Source organism: Fistularia commersonii, chromosome 12 (genome assembly GCF_037954325.1).
Source record: "Fistularia commersonii isolate RoL2024-O1a breed Wild chromosome 12, RoL_Fcom_v1.0, whole genome shotgun sequence".
NCBI classification, from domain to species: Eukaryota; Metazoa; Chordata; class Actinopteri; order Syngnathiformes; family Fistulariidae; genus Fistularia; species Fistularia commersonii.
Window position 1 is genome coordinate 9206528 of NC_141295.1, and position 19915 is coordinate 9226442.

Below are 19915 nucleotides of genomic sequence, written 5' to 3' on the forward strand. Positions count from 1 at the left end.
AGGAGATGACAAAGATAAGGGTGGGTCAGAGTGGGATTGGTGGTACAACAAAAACTGACAACTAAAGCTGTTTGAGAATTTGTCAGAAAGATTTCTCCAATTTCAAGTGAGAAAGTGCATGTTTGTGTAAGGATATTAAGATGCAGTGAATTTTAGTGGGCTAGAGTTTCTGATGAAGCAAGGTTTTGCCTCATAGCTTAACTGCATATAAAGTTGGATGAAGACATGATTCAAAGTCTCATGTAATAAATACATTAATGAATGGGACCTAGTTCCTAGAAATACAACAAATTAATACATTAATAAATTTAAATGCTCATGAATATTCTCAGTCATCCAGGCCATGCTACTGTAATTATACTATTGCAACTGAACTTGCATCATGTTTTGAGGATGTTTTATCTCTCATCAAAGAAGTTTAACTGAAAAAGTCTGTTGTTACATCTCCCTTCTTGTTCTTCATGCAGAACATTGGCATACAATAAAATGAAACAAAAAAAAAAACAACAAAAAAATTTATTGGACAACAAGGTTCAGGGACTTTAAGCTTTTTCAGTTATTGTATTTGTAAGGAGGTCAATGAGTAATGATAAAATACAAAGTGTGAATTCACAGTTCCAGTTTTGAATCTTTACATGTTAAGCTTCAGTCAATATTTGCATACTACATACCTGGGGATTTAAAAAAAGACTGATACACTTTGTGGAGCCAATCGTACCTTGTGCAACTGCAGCATGTATAGTTTCGGCATCAAATTTAACCTTTGACCTCCCAGGCGTTCCTAGCATCTTCTCCCACACCAGAGTGACTTCTTTTAGGCATGGTGTGATTTCCTCATAGTCCAATTTCAGACGTTTGTTCTGCAGGTCACTCTCTGAGGCTGGAGACACACGCAAAAAAAGACAATAGATATGTTTAGTTTCTTTACCTAAAGCCACAGTACCATTTGTTTTGGTCCAATATTGTGAATGTGTGTGATTGGTACAGGTCCCTTGTTTGGTGGAAGTGGTTTGCCTTGAGACAGGCTGCTTTGAATCTTTTTCCTTGGAATTAAAAGGGCATTTAAAAAGACCAGGGCTGATTATTTAATGTGTTAAAGTGTCTTCATCATCAATGTTGAGTGAACTGATCAGAGGATGTTAGAGGGATTGGTCAGACATTTGATAACTTAAAAAAAACATCTTGTCTCATATCAACAGATGTTTTTAACAGTCTGCTGATAAAACAATGTGGCTAATAAACTATTCATACTGTCAAATATATTAAAAGTAACATGAAATCCATTCCCTCAATATCCTTCAGAAGGAATTTGCAATGGGGCATAGAACCAGAAGCACAGTTTGCAAGATTTTATAATAGTAATATATAATTTTATCCTTTATTAATCCATCGTGGGGAAATTCATTCACTGCAATTAACCCATCATGGATCAACCATGAGCGTGAGGCTGCCACCCATCAGCGCCAACGGCGCAGTTAGGAGTCCATTGTCTTCAACACACTAAGAGGAGCTGGGAATCAAATAAGCCTTATTTAATTCCTTATTTAATAAGGAATGTTCGGTTCCAAAGACAATTGCTCTACCTCCTGCGCCACGCTGCCACCATTTAAACATCAAGGAATGTCTGAGACAATTTTTAATCTGATGAATAAATCCTATTTCAATGGCTTTTATTGGGTGCAACGCACTTTCAGTTTGAGAATCCTGGCCCTGGACTATAAGCAATGAAATATACACATTTAACAAAAATCAGACAGATTTCCATAGCAACATACCAACAGCACCGATCAAAGAGAATGAAGACATAACAAGCACACCTGATCTGTTCTCCCTGTTCGGACAACACCCTTTCTCTCTCACGCCCCTTATTTAGTACCCGTCCTTTCTCTTTCCCTCTATTGGAAAACTTTGTTTTCTGGTTTTTTTTTTTGGCGTCAATGGTCTTGTCTGTAAACCACACTCTCCCTTTCTCTCTTCTTCCCCTGCAGACTTCCCCACCCTTTCCATTCATGTCTTGTGTCCACCCAATGGCCAGCTGCAACTTGGCAGACCTGTAGAGAATGACCTCATCATTAAAGGACAGGGGAGACAGCCAGTGACTTCCTCTTCCAAAATGTGCTCATACCTTCCAGGAAACCGTGGGGGGAATTAGCTGTATGGGATTTAGCGGTAAGCGTGTGTAAAAGATACAAAAAAAAACAAAAAAAACAGCTGAGGTAATTGTTATACCACCACAGCTGTAATGAACACAAGTTAAAGTGTCAATAATGATGACTGTTGAGATTCACTTCTATAGTCCATATGTGCAGGGAAGGTGCAGAAGAGTTTTACGAAGAAAATCAAAAACAGAATGACGAAGGCTTCATCAGTCAAAAAGACAAAATTTCTGGAATGAGTATTAAAGGCAATAAAGAAAATGGATTTAGAATGACTAATATGTGCACAGAAAGAATTGACATTAATGAAGATGCTTGGCCCACAAGCTTTCTTATCAACTGTCTGGTACAGGAAGCATCGAGTCCATCAGGGCTTGTTCTCTGGCTGCAGGCCAACTCGCAATTGAGCTCTCGCTGTTTCACCTCTGTTCTATTGCAGGAGAGCTCCACCCTTGATAGCACAAAACAGGAGAGGATACTCCACCCTGGAGCACGCTCTTTCACTCACATTCTCTCTTTCACTCACACACACGCGCTTGCACGCACGCACACGCACACACATCACAAAAAAAATAAAAAATAAACATGTTACTCTTGTCTATCAACTTCATCAACGTTCCATATGAGATAAGCAATAATGAAAGTTGGAATTAGAAAGAGAGCACTTTGCTATCAGAAAACTATCAGAAATTGTCATAATGGGTTGCAATACACTCAGCCACTATTGTGGCTATTCCTCAAACTCTAATAAGTTAAATGACTAATCACAAGACCACACCATGATCAATTTTTGCTTGAATGTATGCCTATTGATTAAAGTTTGCGGCAGCATACCAAGAAAAATTAATCAATAATGCCACGTTACAAAACTCCCACACAAAATATGAATGAAATGGTTGGGACACTCTGGCAGAGGAATAATAAATAGTAAAATTAGAGTTCGAACATTTCAATACTTCTGGACACTAATATGTATTTTCTAGAAAACATGGGTCTATCACCAGTGTGTAATCACAGTGATGGAAGAAAGAGGGTGTGAAATTTCTTACATAAGCACTGACCTACATTTCCTTGCGTGTGGGGTATAATTGGTTTGTATACACTGCAGGTAGCTAGAGGTGTGGTGCATACTTGGCTGTATGTTGATGTTCTCCTGGCACCCGTGGCAACCCACTTACAAATACAAAGGCACACACCAGTGTATTATGTCACGCAATTATTTGTGGTAGAAGTAAGTATCTAATGACAACTGAACATGTTTTACCAAATTTTTAGACAGGCAAGGTACAGGGATACATAGGAAATGCTTTGGAATGCAAGTCATTTCCAAGAGAAACTCTTTATGTTGTTAATTTTCTTAAAGTAGTCTGTAAAACTGGCACTCATAAATTTCAATAAAGTTGGGTGGCTAGGGAAAAGAAATAAAATAAAACCTCCAGCTCAACACCTATAATGCAGCGTTATATTAAAATGTGTGCAGACATAAATGTACAAATTTTCATCCATCTGACTTACCCTGCAGTTTCTGGTTCTCTCTCTCCATCCTCTGGAGGAGGATCTGCTGAAGGATAGCCTTTCTCCAAAGCTCCCTCAGTTCTTCCTTGCTTTTCTGTCGTCTCTCTTCAGGCACTGCCCTCATGGATGAATCCCCATTTCCTCCACCTATCACTTGGCCGACACACACACGACCAACTTCAAGGCAGGAATCACCCCGATCTGAAAGATGTATCCAATAACATTGCACTGGATCAGAATAACATGTTGTTACGAGGCACAGCAGCAAAAAAACTAAACAAACCAAAAAAAAACAACAAATTAAATTAATGAAAAATGTTAGTTAAACTTAATGTTAGTGAATGTTAACTTAAATCAGATTTCTGTTAAATCACAATCTCCATTAAAAGTTGCAAAAATGATTGTGCCAAGGAAAGTAGCAAGTCAGAAATTCCTTATATTAACTGTAAACATTAATTTATAACACATAAACACAGTATAAACTATTCAAAAATTAAACTGAACACATTGATTAAGAGCCAAAGTCCTAGTATTCTGATACATTTATCAGAGCTCTTGAATCTAGAGGGGTTCTAGGGGGGCCGGTTGAACATCTGAGAGCTGCAGGAGTGATCTGTGGCTCCACCAAATACAATCAGCTTAATACTATAACCATAACAGCTTATGATGCTTTAAGCTTAACAACTGTGTGTATGAATGTTTGAATTTATTAGCAAGTTGGCACAAACTACAGCCACCTTTGCTGACAGTTTAATGATGTGAAGGGGAGGATCTGAAAGTGTTAAAAAAACAACTTGAATTTTCACTCGGCTTTGAAAAGTGCTATCAAACTGCTATCCATTCATCATCTAAATTTAAATCAAAATGGCAATCCCATTTACGCTAAAATGAAGAAAATAAATAAAAACACAGAGTTCACACATGATTTCCTATTTTGATTCAATTAAAGTGAGCAAAATTATGACTCACTAATGTCTATTTCAGTATCCATCGGCAGTTCTGAAAAGCTTGCCTTATGAAGTACTGAAGAGAATATGTCAAAGTTGTTTCGTATTCAATCCAGGAAAATGGCACCCGCTGAAAATTTGAAAAACTGATGTCTTCATAAACATAAGCCTTACTTCTATTCACCTTTGCCATCACCATCATCATCATTAGTGCTGTCTTGTATATCAAATTCTGCTAAGTTAATCACGTCTTGTTTATGAAAGTATGGGTAATTTCAATTTGCAGTGTGGCTTTAAGCAGGATCCTTATAAACATGATGGGTTGGAGTATTGAAGTCGAGAAGACAGTGAGCCCAGCAAAAGGCCACAAGATACATCCCCCCCTCTTGGTGTCAGAGTAGAGCCTTTTTTTTTTGTACCTCCATTGCGTGCTGTGATGTTGCAGGAGCCCCGCGATTAGGGTATAAAAGATTAGTAATTCACAAGAGAAAACACACTAAGGAGCCTTGGAATTACCTTCTCTTTGCAATACAATGCCATGCACAAGTCACATTAAAATCACTGTGTTCCAATAAAATTGATTCTTTTAGACACCTTGGCTACAGTTAAGTCTCAATTGCACCCATTTTATGCAAAGGCAGCACTTGAGTAACCACATTTTGAGCTGTTTGCCTATTCATAATATTACAGCATCTAGCGTCAGGTTGGAGGTGCTTAAGGAGCCAATCAGCTTTTCGCAGTTAACCAGACCCAGACCCTCTCTTCTAGCCAACCTATGTCATGAAATGACCACTGTCAGGCATGAGTGATCACAGTGCCTGGCAAACAATGAGCAATGACTGAGCACGTTGGAAAACAAAGGCAGCATATTTTGCTGCCAGGGCTTCACAATACACCCGAATCTGGGTGTTTCCCCGCCGTCAAAACGCAGATTTAGTACAAGATCGCGACTTTATCACAAGTCAAATCAAATATTAATGCAAACTGCTCCCCTTGATGTATCATTCTTCTACTACGCACATTATCCTCAACAGAAGATTCAAGATTCAAAGTGTATATTGTCACATGGACAGTGTAGAAACGAGTTTCCCTGTACAGTGAAATTCCTACTTTGCTGTCCACCGTGCATTGGGATATGTGCCGATCAGTGCAATAGATCAGTGGCATTGCAATAAGATGTTTGGGTGCTGCTTGGTGTACGACTCACAATGTGCGGGTGCACGGATGAGTGCAATTTGGAGTGCAAATTAAGTGGCAGTAGACCATGTGCAAGGATTCAAGTTTCATTGATTTTTATCCAGCGATGCAAGCTATCACACATTTTATGATGATTTATATTAATCCTTACATAGCAAATGCAAGCAAAACCGAAAACTTTAAAGCACTATCATTTGTGTGTTGTAACAAGGTAACTACAGGCAGAATTACTGATGTGAAAAGAAAGAGGGTTAACAACATGAAAACTGTAGTCAAACAACTGGTCTATTCCTTAATATTTTCAGCTGTCCCTTTACTTTCATTATTTCATTTTATTCAATTTACAGCCCACTCACACAAGGACCAAAATTCAGATTGCTGGAACACGCAAGAAAATAATAATTTGGTTAAAAATGGAAATAGGCAGCCTAATCCTTTCTCTCTGTCCATCCAGTGGACACACACACACAGACACACACAAAAAGCTAAACATAGATATATTGACACAGTCGGGTGCAACACACACAGAGTAAAAATGTGTTTGTGAGACTCCACCCTAAAGTACAGGGTGGATCCCAGACCTCAAAATACCGAGTGTTGTTTGGTGGAAGGACACAGCAAGTATTCAGATTGCACATACATACTGATGGTAAACCCGTTACACTCACAATGACAATAGTGCATTTGTTTTTAGAATAGGGGTATATTTATGTGCACCTTCAGTCAGTTATCTGGGTTTACATTCAATGGGCAGCTGAAATCAGCAGCCAACTATGCCACCATGAGATTATACCCAATAAAACAACACACACACACTATAAAAATAAGAACTTCAACATTTACCAGAGAGTAATAATAAAACTTATTCGAACCTTAATATCAGAAGCAAATGGTGGCGCCATAACTGCAATATGCAGGTGTTTTAGATAATCAAGCTTCCACACTGCACAATCAATACTAATACATTAGTATTAGTATAATAATACTAAATACTTTTCATCCACCAATCATGTAGCCAGGGACACGGTGGGGTAAATGTCATATTAACCTACTGACCTTTCTTTAACGAAAGTCTATAAAGTTAGAATTTAGGTGAGGAGAAAAGTGTGCTGATATGTCCACATTTATGGAAAAAAACAAACAAGTGACACCTGAAAATTCTTAAGCATTCACCTTAACATCACCTCAATTCAAACAATTATAATGCATGCTTGACCTAAATCCTAAAACTTTATCTTGACATGAAAATACCATTGCATACACAGTCACACATAACCTTTTACAGAAAGTGGCACAATCCACTCCCTGAGTAAACATTCAAATTTGGCCAGAATGAAGTTCTTGGGTGCTGGTGTGTGTGTGTGTGTGTGTGTGTGTGCGTGCGCACACACACAAAGTAGGTCAACAAGACTGGCGCTTTCTTGTGGCGCTGTCTGTGTGTGGACAGTCAACATGACCTTGGGACACACCACCGCCCACCCCTGAACACAAATATATTCAACACACCCATTACCTCATTATGTATGCATGCACACATATAAATTGCATACCAATCTCAAGTTAGCATTATGTTTATCCAACAGAGCCCATCACACTACCGTAAAAGAAACCTTGAGATCCAGGTAAGTAATATTAAAGGTCACTAAAGTATCAATAGGGGTTGGCTGTCAAAACATATAACAGGCAGGTGAGCTGAGAAAGATGGCGACTAAAGATAATGATTTCAACAGCAGACAGAAAAAAAGAGGATTCTTTTGTGTTTGCTTTTATGATAAAGATTGGTCTGCATCATAAATGGCAAAAACTGAAGTATTGGTAGATAATTTCTAAAACCTTTTTACATTGCATATTAGACCATAATTTATTATATTGCTATTAAATGTAGCAAAATGACACGTCAGGAGACCTATGCATTAGCACTGCTGTTATCATAAAACATTCATTGGCAAATCTGTGAGCAGGGATCGAAATACATATAATGGAATATTAATTCAATTTATGTGAAAACTAATTATTCTTTTGCACTCAGTGTTGCAGTGGGGCTGGAGTCAAACCAATCTGTCTATGGATGAGAGGTGGTGTACACCCTGGTCTCCTTACCAGACATACATATGTGCTAACCCAAAACCACTATTGTGTTTTCGCACAAAACCAATATTGTGTTTTCAAACAAGTCTAATAACACCAGGTTTTCACAAAGAGTTATAATGTGCCAAAACGACTATTCTAACTGTCAACACTTAGTCTGTTATGGAGAGTCATAAAGGCACACACTCCATAATTACTAAAATTTGGAATCTGAAGACCTGTAAGCTCAAACATGAGGTTGACTGTGACAAGTCATCAATCCATCCATCCATCTTCTGCTGCTTATCCTGCACTCAGGGTCACGGGGGATGCTGGAGCTGCTATCCAAGCTGCTATAGGGCGAGAGGCGGGGTACACTGGTGGGGTACACCCTGGACTGGTCGCGAGTCAATCACAACATTCAGTCACTTGCTCGTTGGGGGCAATGTTTCCCAATTTTTTTTTCCAATTGACCTGCTGAATGATTTTGGAAGAAAAACTGAGAACCTGGGGGAAGCCCAAACAGACACTGAGAGAACATGCAAACTCTACACAGAATGGTCCCCTAATCGGAATTAAACCAGACTCTTGAATGCTGACGGTTCAAGATTTCATGAAGACAGACTAATATGCCATGGTTTATTATTATTCCAAGCTACTTTAGAATATCAAACACGTCCGTCAGTCTGATGAAGGATAAAATTTGATTAGTGTTAACTGCCAAAACTACATTTTTAATTTTTTTATGTTTTGCAAATTCCCTCTGAAGTAGACATGGATAAAATTCAACTAGTGAGCTTAGAAAGAGAACCCAGTGCTGTAAACTCGCAGCTCCAATATAGTGAATTATAACTAAAGTGAGACCGAACAGTAGTGAATTTTTAGTAAGAATTTACACATGGAAACCAACGGTGAGCAGGAAGCAGAGAGAAATATCTGCAAAGAAGAGCTTGCAGTTGCAATAGTTGGTTCATGTTCAAACCGAATCACTGAAACCAGGACTGACCCATATGTTCTCACTCGCCACTTTAATGAGCGCATATTTAAAAAATGATACTGAATGAAAGGGTGACACCAAGCGGAGAGTCTTTGTCCCTACACCTCAACAACAAATAATCCTGTGCTTCTTTGAAAACATGCTAATGACGAGGTAAGGGTTTGTGGTCATGCTTATGTCCTATTCGTTTAGGTGAAATCAACGATGGTTGCGTGTTTTAAGGGTTTTTTCAATGATGTTACATGCTTAATTTGCTGAAAAGCAGAAATACTTACGTTCATAGCAAAGCATTCATATATATATAGATACTATTATGTCAGAGTAAAATGCTTTTACAGTCCAACATACAAATTCTTTTACAAAACCATATATATATGACACATTCATACAATGCTGGCAGAGGCGAAAATATAACATCCCTGCCATATTCACAAACGTTCACAACTTAATTGTGCAGCCATAGGAAGCAAGTGTGGATTCAGTATCTTTCTCAAGGCAATTTAACACTGGGCCATGAACCAGACAAATCTGTCCAGCTCAAGTTTCTTTTCATTGGCTGGATTCATTAGACAATCATTCATCTTCCATCCCTTGAAGCCGTGCCAGTCAAAACCAGTTACCCCAGACTGGGTGGATTTTATACAAGGACAAACTTATGGTCACTGAGAAGTACAAGAAATACTATGTTTTTTTTTCTTTTTTATACCCTGATTTTTTTTCAATTTGAGAGATGGAAAAAAAAAATTGCGCTTACTTTTGCTGAGAATAAATGTGTTAGTTGTACTTCCAAGGTTATTTGGTGGGTAGCAGATATTCCCAGATATTTATTTTCCCAAATCTCAGCAATTTGTCTTGCCTACCAATTTTCTAAGTATTGTCCTGGTGTACACCCTGCCTGTTTTGTGGTACTCTTTGGAAATATATCTGTTGGAGTGCATCAACTGATTTGGCCTCCGAGATATCTGAAATCATTGAGATACTTGGCGAATTGGTGAGACGATGCCCGGCTTCATTAGCACACCTTTTTAAAAGTACAATAAAACAATAAATGTGGATAAAAATAGGGTTGGGACTAAAACATAAATAAATAAAATTGAATTTAAGGAAAATTAAATGGAATTAATGAAATGTATCAAATTTAATCAGAATATTTAACACAAGAAATATATTTTAGTTAACTAGATTAATTAATCAATATACCTGACCTTAAACCTCAGAATCCTGTTTGTGTTCAATTCACTCTACCACAAAGCCAAAAAAAATAGGTGGTAACAGAAAAAACACATTTGTACCTGTTTTACTTCCCTTCTATCCTCATCCAGCTGCTGGATTTGTTTCGACATTGATTCATCTGAAGAGAATTACAATCTGCTGTTCAGAAAGACAATCTACAGCGTCTCCTGTAATCACTTATCTTTTACCACAAAGAGAGCAGCCTGTACAGACCACAATGATCCATCTTGCCAGTGAAGTGGTTAATTTATTCACCGTGAACTTGGACATTTTGTTTCTAAATTTGATCCTCAATATCTGGTTGACTGTGGACTGGCAACACAGCTCACTCGCATAACATAACCAACCTGTGCACTCATACTGAAACTGATATTACTGACCTGCATGCAAGCTCCAAAGTGTTCAACTCAGGTAAAAGGTGCTCCTGGGATATGCAAAGTTTTTCCCCACATTAAGTGCAAAAAACAGCATTTTCCTTCACTTCCATCTGAATTTTTTTTTTAACTAAATATCTCTCTGGCCAGCATTGTGTCATCTGACTTGTCCATCATGCTATTACACTGTGCGTCGGTGTTATCTGTCCCCCTGGAACTCGAGCACTGAGAAATGTTCCGAGGTACAAATTGAAGTGCTACTAAAATGCAAATTTTCTTAACATGTTATATAATTTCAGTAATTAGTTAAACAAAATGAACAATTAAAAGTCCCAGCCCTGGTAGAAATGTAAATTCTACAGGGGATGGTTCAGGGCTAGTTCTAGATCTTAAAAAAATGCTGGATATCATTACCAGATTTTATTCCCCACTGACATAAGTTTGCGTTTATTCTAATTAATTTCATAATCATATTCTTGTATTGTTAGCGTCTCATGAGGCCTCATTTAGCAATTTAGCCCCTGAAGTCTTACCATTGGTTTCTGTGTTCTTCTGAGGTGTCGCAACACGCAAGAAGATCTGCTGTCTCCAAGAGTGGCGGTGGCTGCGCATTGGGCTTTCCCCTTCTGTATATGCTGTGTTTGGTGGACAGAGAGCAGCTACATCACTGAAAAAACAAGCACACGGGAAAGTTTACAACCAGACCTTCATTCCTTGTATGCTTGCATATAACCAGGTAAACAAATTAAACTAAAAAGCTATGCTTGACACAGCTAGGACCATTTTGTGTAAACGTTTGTACCTGCGCTTTGTTTCATGGCAGTCATTCTCTTGGACAGGGGCCAGAAATTGAAATTTCAGAAAATTGGGGACTGAGGATGAGGAGTGAAGGCGAGCACGAAGAACACCCAAAGGGCTGACACAAAAAGATGGAAGTGAGAAAGACTAAAGAAGTGAAGTGGTAAAAGACAGGCCCTGTACAAACAAAAGACGCTCTTTTTACCATAAGAAAACTATACTGTAATGCACTGAGCTGCATTTTGGTTTCATAACACTGAGGAGAAAAGTTAAAAAGTAGTGGCTCATTTGATTAGAGTCTGTCCAAAAATGAGAGACAATCTGTCTAGCAAAACATATCAACACTTCGATAAATTTATTCATTGCACTCTGATGCAAGTCCTTTGTCTCCTTATCCCATTGTTTAAACCCCCACAGTTCTCTATCTAAACTGGGCCCTGGTTTGAAAATAAGTGCATTAAAAAAAAAAAAAGAAGTACCTATTACAGAGAAAGTACAACTACAGTAGTCGAACTGAAACCAATGTGGAATTCTCACCCTCTTTTACTAAGCCTACTTCCGGAAGAAGGGGAAGAAGGATGATGAGGTAGCAGAGGAGAGGGGGATGAAGAGCAGATAGGAACAGGAGGAAGGGTGGAGTCGGCTGGGTCATTCCTGACAATAAGTGTGAATATGGAGAGAAAGCAATGGAAATCAAGACAGAACTGAATTAAAGTATATTGATTGTTAATGAGTAAGAATAAGACAGGAACGTGGGAGAAGAGCTGGGACTTCATTCATAAACGTGAACATCGTTTTATGTTTATTTTGGTTAGATTTAGGCATAAATAACAATCCTGGTAGTTTTGTTAATTTCTTCATATGCAACTGAGGATAAAACCATAGAAAAGACTGAGCGAGATTGTTAATCAACTAAATGATATCCAAATGCAAGTTTTAGGACACTATGTAGCCATTCTGCCACTGCATACATGTACCATTGTAAGTGTCTATTCTTGTCAAAATGTTCAAGTTAGTTTAGTTGTTCGAACTGAAGAAGCCTCTCAGATCAGAAGTGAAGCATCTTCAAAGGAAGAACATCAAGTCTGGTTGCTACAAGCAGAAGATTTTGACAAGAATTAACCTTGGCCTGGATGACTGGGAACATCCGCAGATATACTAAGTATCAGTATTTTTTTAATTTCTGCTTTTTTGTGATATGTGATATTTGTAATTCGCCACAATATGTGATCAAGGGAACTAGTGAACATATAAATGAAGGGCTAGAACGTTATTTAAACAACTTCTGGAAACCCATGTGTCCCCAACCCGATGGCTAAATTATTAGTACTTCAAGCCAGCCTTTTACTCAGACACTGTAAGATATCTTTATATCCATGTGACATATTGTTTATCCCTTACTTGCTCTGGTGTGGACTGTCAGTGCTGACAGAGTAGTGCCGTACGAGCTTAGGCTTTGAAGCAGCTGTTAGTTCTTGCTGTGCTGTATGAATTAGTGCGTGAACTGGGGAATCCTCTGCAGAGGAGGGTGTTGGAGGGTGGCTGAAGGTGCTGGCACGTTTACGGAAGCCCTGCAGCTGACCATCACTGGGTGAAGATGAGGAGGAAGCAGACAGAGAGAAAGAACCATCAAGACGCTTCAGGTCTCCTGTCGAGTTGTGACACCTAAAAATTGGAGAGGAAAAAAGGTAAGATGGAGTCAAATATAAACTTCCAGAAATCCAGAAATGTTTTGCCTAATATAATAGCTTAGCAGCCAATACACAAGCTGTCAGACACATACCTGACCCTCTACCAGTTTGAAGTATTTATAAGCAGCTTGTGATTAATATATCCACAGTCAAAATATTTACAACATGATGTAATACAGTGTCCCTGTTTCCAATCATTTTGTATTTAAGTTACAGTTGGGAAACCTTTTTACTATGTGTACTTATATTACCATGCATACCATTATCAATGCTGAGATTTAATGTGCTGAGATGTGTGTGATTTTAATCAAAAGATGTGATTTAAGAGGGAAGATTCATTTTTTTGTCGATTCACACCTCTATAGTGAACTTCCAGCTATATTCATAAAGGTATTTGTTTTCAGTTTATAACAAAGCTGCTTTGCTGGCCTCTAATCTAACAATGATTATGCAAACATCATTTTGGAATTTACATTGGAGTAGTGATGATACTCCTAACCTCCCACGGTTCCACGTCTATCTAACCCTGGTATAACAAGAACTATTAACAATTGTACTGCACAATAAAAAGAGAGAAACTATGACATCACTGGAACTCCACAATCTGATGACCACACACACACACACACACACACACACACACACACACACACACACACACACACACACACACACACACACACACACATATATATATATACAAGGCCTCAGCCAAAAAAATAAAACAAAATAAAAACAAATATATATATTTAAAAAAATAAAATAATATAATATTTCTTTTTAACAAAGGCTTGTTTTGTTCAAATAGCAAACAAGTGGCATAGCCATGCATCAAAGCAAACAGAGGCTATAACCAGTTACTAATGTTGCACTCTTGGCTGCTGCCTGACATGTCAGCTTACTCTCCAGCAGAATGATTGGGGTCAGCTGAGGCCTTGTTCTGTGGTGACTTTAAAAATAACATGTCCAGGTGCCTCTAGATCCCAGCCTTTTCAGGTATTCCTATCATCTCATGGGCCATGCCCTCTGATCAACACACAGCTAGAAAAGGCAAATTCAAATGCTAAAAGGAAAAGTGCAATGACAACTGAAAATGCAATATATGTAACTGAAAAATTAAAAGACTGACAGTTAACTGATAAATGATAAAGAGCGGATTCAGAGTATCAAAGAGTTTAATTTGGGGTTTTCAATTTTATATGTGAGTTTTTTTGTAAAACAATATTACGTCATGTGCATTTCTTGAGCTTTCAGATTAAGTGTTTTGATTTTGATTACAAATTTATTCGTCACCTTCATTTCTTTTAGCTAACATTGTCAAGATAAGATATTTTGAGTTCATTTTTTTGGAGAAGTTAAGGATTTAAACTGTATCAATAAAAACAAAACAATGTAGCCAAAACATCACTTTTGTTCTTTGCAAATGAAGATGCAAGCATCAAAACCTAAGGAGCTGCTTTATTTCGTTGACTGGGAAATAGGTTTAGGACATCAAAACACACCTCAAAAAGAAAAACAAAAAAGACTCATTATCAGAGTAAAATGTCAATGAAGCTTAAGAAACTCTGTAATACTGAATGCTTTTTAAAGCCAGTGAACTGGAGGTAATCCCTGTTGAGCTTTTTCTTTGAATTACGTACAAAATAATGTCACCGCAGATTTTCAGTTCTATGCCCAACATAAAGAAGTGCCTGGCTTACTACCAATGACTTTTGCAATGTTCTTTAATGTTTGGTAGATGATGTAGTATCTTTCCATTATTAAAACCTTAAACCATATATATCTCCTCCCCCATAAGTTTAAATGCCTTCCCCCTAATTCCCAAGAGGACTTTTCTCAACTACTGTACATAATTATACTTTTATCTTGTGGCTTTGACATCCATACCGCATCTTTGTTTTGAAGTGCCTTTATTCAACATCCAACTGGGCTCTCGGGTCATTGGATGATTTATTACTGGCTGTTCCTCATTTTAAAAACAGAAATGAGATGCTTTTTAAGCTAAGCCTTTACCATCTATTTGCTATTTTCTGACCTTGTACTATTGATTCAAATTTGTATTTTTAGCACCAAGTCTCCAATCAAATTATAAAAGTCATCATTTGGCAGGCTTGTTAGTCTATTGAGTCTTTACCTAAGCGGGCTGGTGGGTTGCAACTGGGAGGAGGCCGGAAGGGAGTCATCTAAGCAGGGTGGGTCCTGGCTGCTGTTGACACTACAAATGGAAGACACACTGTCGCCCCCTTCACTGGTTTCCCTCTGAATTCTGGCCTTATTGCTTCCCTGATCAAATAGGAAAAATATAGACACATGAATTCTAAAAGTTACCAAAAAAAAAAAAAAAAGAACACGGGCACCCAATGAAACTGACATTTATTATACACACTCCAACTCTTTTTACGAATTAACAAATACTTTCTCATGTAATGTATTATGCAAAGTCACTTTTATACCATCAAGACAAAATGCTCAATTAACCTTCCAGATGCCCTCCAGTGACTCTGTCAGTGAGCGCTTGGCTCGAGACTTAAACTGTTCCAGACGCTGCCGGCTGCTACTCTGCTGTGGTGCCTCCACTTGGCTAGGAGCTGCCTCCTCCCCCTACATGCACATGGACAGAGATAGCAAAAGAAGAGACAAATATAGACCACCAGTGAGAGAAACAGCTCTCTTACACGTATAAGGGAGCTGCATTTGTCTGTAAAACTGTAAAACAATAATGTCCATCAAGTGATTTAATAAGAACATAAAACAAATAAATTGTAAAATTAGTTGAAGTAGTGACTGCACGAACATAAAATAAAGAAATAAATAAAAAACCTACCTGTTTGCCGTCTCCAGGCAGTGTGTGCTGATGGCTCTTCTGTCTCTCCTCATAAAGATTCCTCAAAGACGCCATGATCAACTCATTCTCTTCTTGGTCACTCTTGGGACGAGCCCTCTACAAGAACAGGCATGTTTTAAACAACACCTATTTGCTTGACAATTTTTGAGGTATAAATTGGTAGAATATATTCAGTAGAATATAACAAGATCTGGATTGATTATCTTTGTTTGCATGGACAATTAACCACCCCTATTAGCACATGCAAAGTCTACTGCCCACTTAAATTGCACTCATCCTTGCACCTGCACTTTGTGAGCTGCACACAAATGTCTTATTACACAGACACTGTTCAACTGTTCATATTCATATCTGTAATCATGGATTTAATAATGTTTATACTCTTACTATCAGCACATATCCAAATGCACTCAGACAGTAAAGTAGGAATTTCAATGTACAGGGAAAAACGTTTCTACACTGTGCATGTGACAATAAACACTTTAAATCTTGAATCTCTACCCACTATTATTTCCATTAGAAGAAATCCCTAAAACATTGTAATGTGCTTCTGACGTGTTTTACATTTACAAATGTTATATAGATAACAAATTGAAAAAAAATTAGCACAACCGACTCCTTTTCCCCTTTAAAGTTTAAACTACTTCACAGGCATCAACAAGTTCAGTGTGAGGTCTATTCTCATTGTTGTAAAGTGAATGCTGATGTAAATAGGAGATGGCTGTTAATCCTTGGACTTAAAAAATGTCAGCTACTGTTAAAAAAAAACAGGTTGGTGCCAAATGTAATGAAATTTTTATCAAGACATGGACTCTGTAGTATCAATTAACTGAAGTGAAAAGTGAAGTTTAGTGTGGAGATCGGAATATTGGGATGAAGGATTGCAATGTAAATTGCATGAATTATGAGGTAAAAAATGTAGCGAATTACAGAAACATGACTAATGCTGAGAAGAGAATAACACCACATTGCTCAAGTTGCCAAAGCAGGATCTTTTTAGTAAGATAAACTCATTGGGGGATGTTACAGTCAAGACCAAAGCACAAACATGTAACCCTAGGAGGAAAAGCAAAGGAATATTTTTCACTACTAACAGGCTAAAATGCAATTTATAACTTAATTAGATGACTACACAAGAAAATCAATGCCTAGTTGTGCATATAAGGTCAACCTAATTAACCAGAGTAGTAGAGTAGTCTACACAGAAAGTAAAGTTTTATTTCATACTATTTCAAGTAAAGTTACAAAATCAGTACCTTGATGACATCAAACTTTGGCCATCAAATTAGCAGGACCGTTCAGCAATGTAGTTTCGCATTTCATTTACTTTATAAGCAGATGCCACCTGAATCACTGACAGCTATTTAAAGGCCTCCTTCGTAATTGCCCCTAGGGGACAAATACATTTTTTTGAATTTGAATTTGAATCCCCTAAACACAAATCAAAATGTTTGCACATGCACAGGTAATAGAACTAACCGCTCATGTGTGTATCATATCAGAAATAGAAAATACACATGGGTGGCAGGAATTCTGGGAAAACATCCTGTTTGAATTCATTCAACACAAACTTTAAAAGTACAGACTTATTGGATTCTTCTCTAGCAAGAGAGAGAATTTGTAATCAGTAGCCAAAATAAATACAGCTGTTAAAAGTGTCAATCTACTCTTTTTAACTTGCACATACTGTGACTATAACTGTCTATGTTTCAATTTGCACTTTCCCAACATGCACACCCAATACTGTCATACTTTCGTTATTATCTATTGTTTTGTCAACAAACTATGTGGCTTCACTGTAGATAGCAAAGTAAGAATTTAATTGCACAGGGAAACACATTTCCTGACTGTAGACATTGCAATAAAAAATTTGGATCTTACCATAGTATTTTCAAAGACTGATGCTTGCTCCTGGTTGTCTAAAGTGGCTAAGTACCTCTGAAGCTCCAGCTTAGTTTTAGATGAATTCAGACCTGAAAAAAGAGCCAGAAAAAAATGAACAATAGACATTGCAAAGTCAACTATCAGTTTTTGGATTTTTTTTACACGAGTTATGGAACTGACAACATAATGCAGCCTCAGGGCGGCACGGGCCGGTGCTTCCCTGAGCTAGCCTCGGGGGTCAAGGGTCAGTGTCCCTCTGAGCTGGTCCGAAGCCCGGATAAATCCAGAGGTCTGCACCAGGAAGGGCATCCAGAGTAAAACTTTTGCCAAAAACCAAACATGCAAATTAAACCTAATAACCAGACGATATCAGAGGCCCCGGTTAACAGTGACTGCCATTGGTACCGATGACCAACAGGGAACCAATGGAAACTGGGCTACTGTAGGTCAAAGAAGGAGAGGAGGAAGCCATGTTCTGAAGCAGAGAGAGAAGAAGAAAGGCGAGAGTCTAGGACTAAGAGCAGGGACTTTGAATATCGGGACTATGACAGCAAAAGGTAGAGAGTTGGTCGACATGATGCAGAGAAGGAAAGTGGATGTACTGTGGGTCCAGGAGACCAGGTGGAAAGGTAGTATGTCTAGAAACTTAGGAGCAGGTATTAAGTTGTACTATCATGGTACTGACAAGAAGAGGAGTAGGAGTAATTTTGAAGGAGGACTTTGTTAGTGATCAGGATGGATAGGATCAGGAATGAGTCTATCAGAGGGACGGCACATGTTAGATGTTTTGGAGAGAAGGTCAGAGAAGCCAGACTGATATGGTTCGGTCATGTACAGAGGAGGGATAGAGAATATATTGGTAGACGGATGCTGGAATTGGAGCTGCCAGGCAAGAGGTCTTGAGCTAGATGAAGTGATGCAGAATATCTCCAGAGATGACAGAGTGCAGAGTGCAGACTTCAATGGCCATGTTGGTGCAGGCAATAGAGGGATGAAGAAGTGATGGGCAGATTTGGTATGCAGGATAGGAACGCAGAGGAACAGCTGATGGTAGATTTTGCAAAAAGGATGGAAATGGCTATAGTGAACACTTTTTTTCCAGAAAAGACAGGAACATCGGGTAACTTATAAGAACAGAGGTAAGAGCATGCAGGTAGACTACATCTTGTATAGACGAGGTAACCTGAAAGAGATCAGTGACTGCAAAGTAGTTGTAGGTGAGAGCGTAGCCAGACAACATAGGTGGTTAGGAGGATGACTCTGGTGACAAGAAATATCAAGAGGACAAAGGCAGAGCAGAGGACAACACAGTGGAAGCTGAAAAGGGAGGAGTGTTATATGGTTTTCAGGGATGAGTTAAAAAAGGCTCTGGGTGGTCAGTGAGAGTTTCCAGATGATTGGATAACTACAGCTAGTGTTATCAGGGAGACAGGTAGGAGAGTACTTGGTTTGTCATCTGGAAGGAAAGTGGATAAGGAGACTTGTTGGTGGAATAAGGAAGTGCTGGAGTATATAGAGAAAGCAGTTAGCAAAGAAGAATTGGGACACAGAGGACTGAAGAGAACAGACAGGAGTACAGGGAGATACAGTATAACTTAAAGGTAGAGGTAGCAAAGGCAAAACAAAGGGCATATGATGACTTGTATGCTCGGTTTGACAGTAAGGAGGGAGAGAATAATCTATACAAGTTCGCAAAACAGAGATATAAAGATGTAAAGGATGTACAACAAGTCCGGGTGATGAAGGATAGAGGGAAATGTATTGACAGATGCTAGAAGAGTGATGGGAAGATGGAAAGAGTACTTTGAAGAGCTGATGAATGTGGAAAATGAAAGAGAGGCAAGGGTAGAAGAGGTGACTATTGTACAATACAAAGTGGGAGAGATTAGTAAAAGTGAAGTGAGGAAGGCATTGGAGAGGATGAAGAGTGGAAAGGCAGTTGGTCCTGATGGTGTACCTGTGGAGGTGTGGAAGTGTCTAGGAGAGGCAGCAGTAGAGTTTCTGACTAGATGATTCAACAGGATCTTAGAGAGTGAGAAAATGCCGGAAGAATGGAGAAGTGTGATGGTGCCCATTTTTAAGAATAAGGGGGATGTGCAGAATTGTGGCAAAGATAGAAGGATAAAGTTGATGAGCCATACAATGAAGTTATGGGAAAAAGTAATGGAAACTAGACTGAGAGCAGATGTCAGCATTTGTGAACAGCAGAAT

At 38.5% G+C, this 19915-nt stretch overlaps 1 protein-coding gene across 3 annotated transcripts in view; it reads right to left on the bottom strand.

Annotated features, from left to right (window-relative positions):
- tbc1d1 (TBC1 (tre-2/USP6, BUB2, cdc16) domain family, member 1) overlaps positions 1–19915 on the bottom strand; it is a 56554-nt gene that overhangs the window by 10143 nt on the left and 26496 nt on the right. For 2 of the 3 annotated variants that reach the window (XM_086156885.1, XM_086156887.1), the window contains 10 exons: positions 17702–17793; positions 15800–15916; positions 15454–15576; positions 15110–15258; positions 12686–12949; positions 11822–11938; positions 11289–11402; positions 11020–11153; positions 3672–3872; positions 719–880 (listed from right to left, as the gene is read on the bottom strand). In XM_086156885.1, coding sequence (XP_086013011.1) covers positions 719–880; positions 3672–3872; positions 11020–11153; positions 11289–11402; positions 11822–11938; positions 12686–12949; positions 15110–15258; positions 15454–15576; positions 15800–15916; positions 17702–17793 — 1473 coding nt within the window. The remainder of the gene's footprint in view (positions 1–718; positions 881–3671; positions 3873–11019; positions 11154–11288; positions 11403–11821; positions 11939–12685; positions 12950–15109; positions 15259–15453; positions 15577–15799; positions 15917–17701; positions 17794–19915) is intronic. The other variant, XM_086156886.1, reaches the window with a different exon arrangement.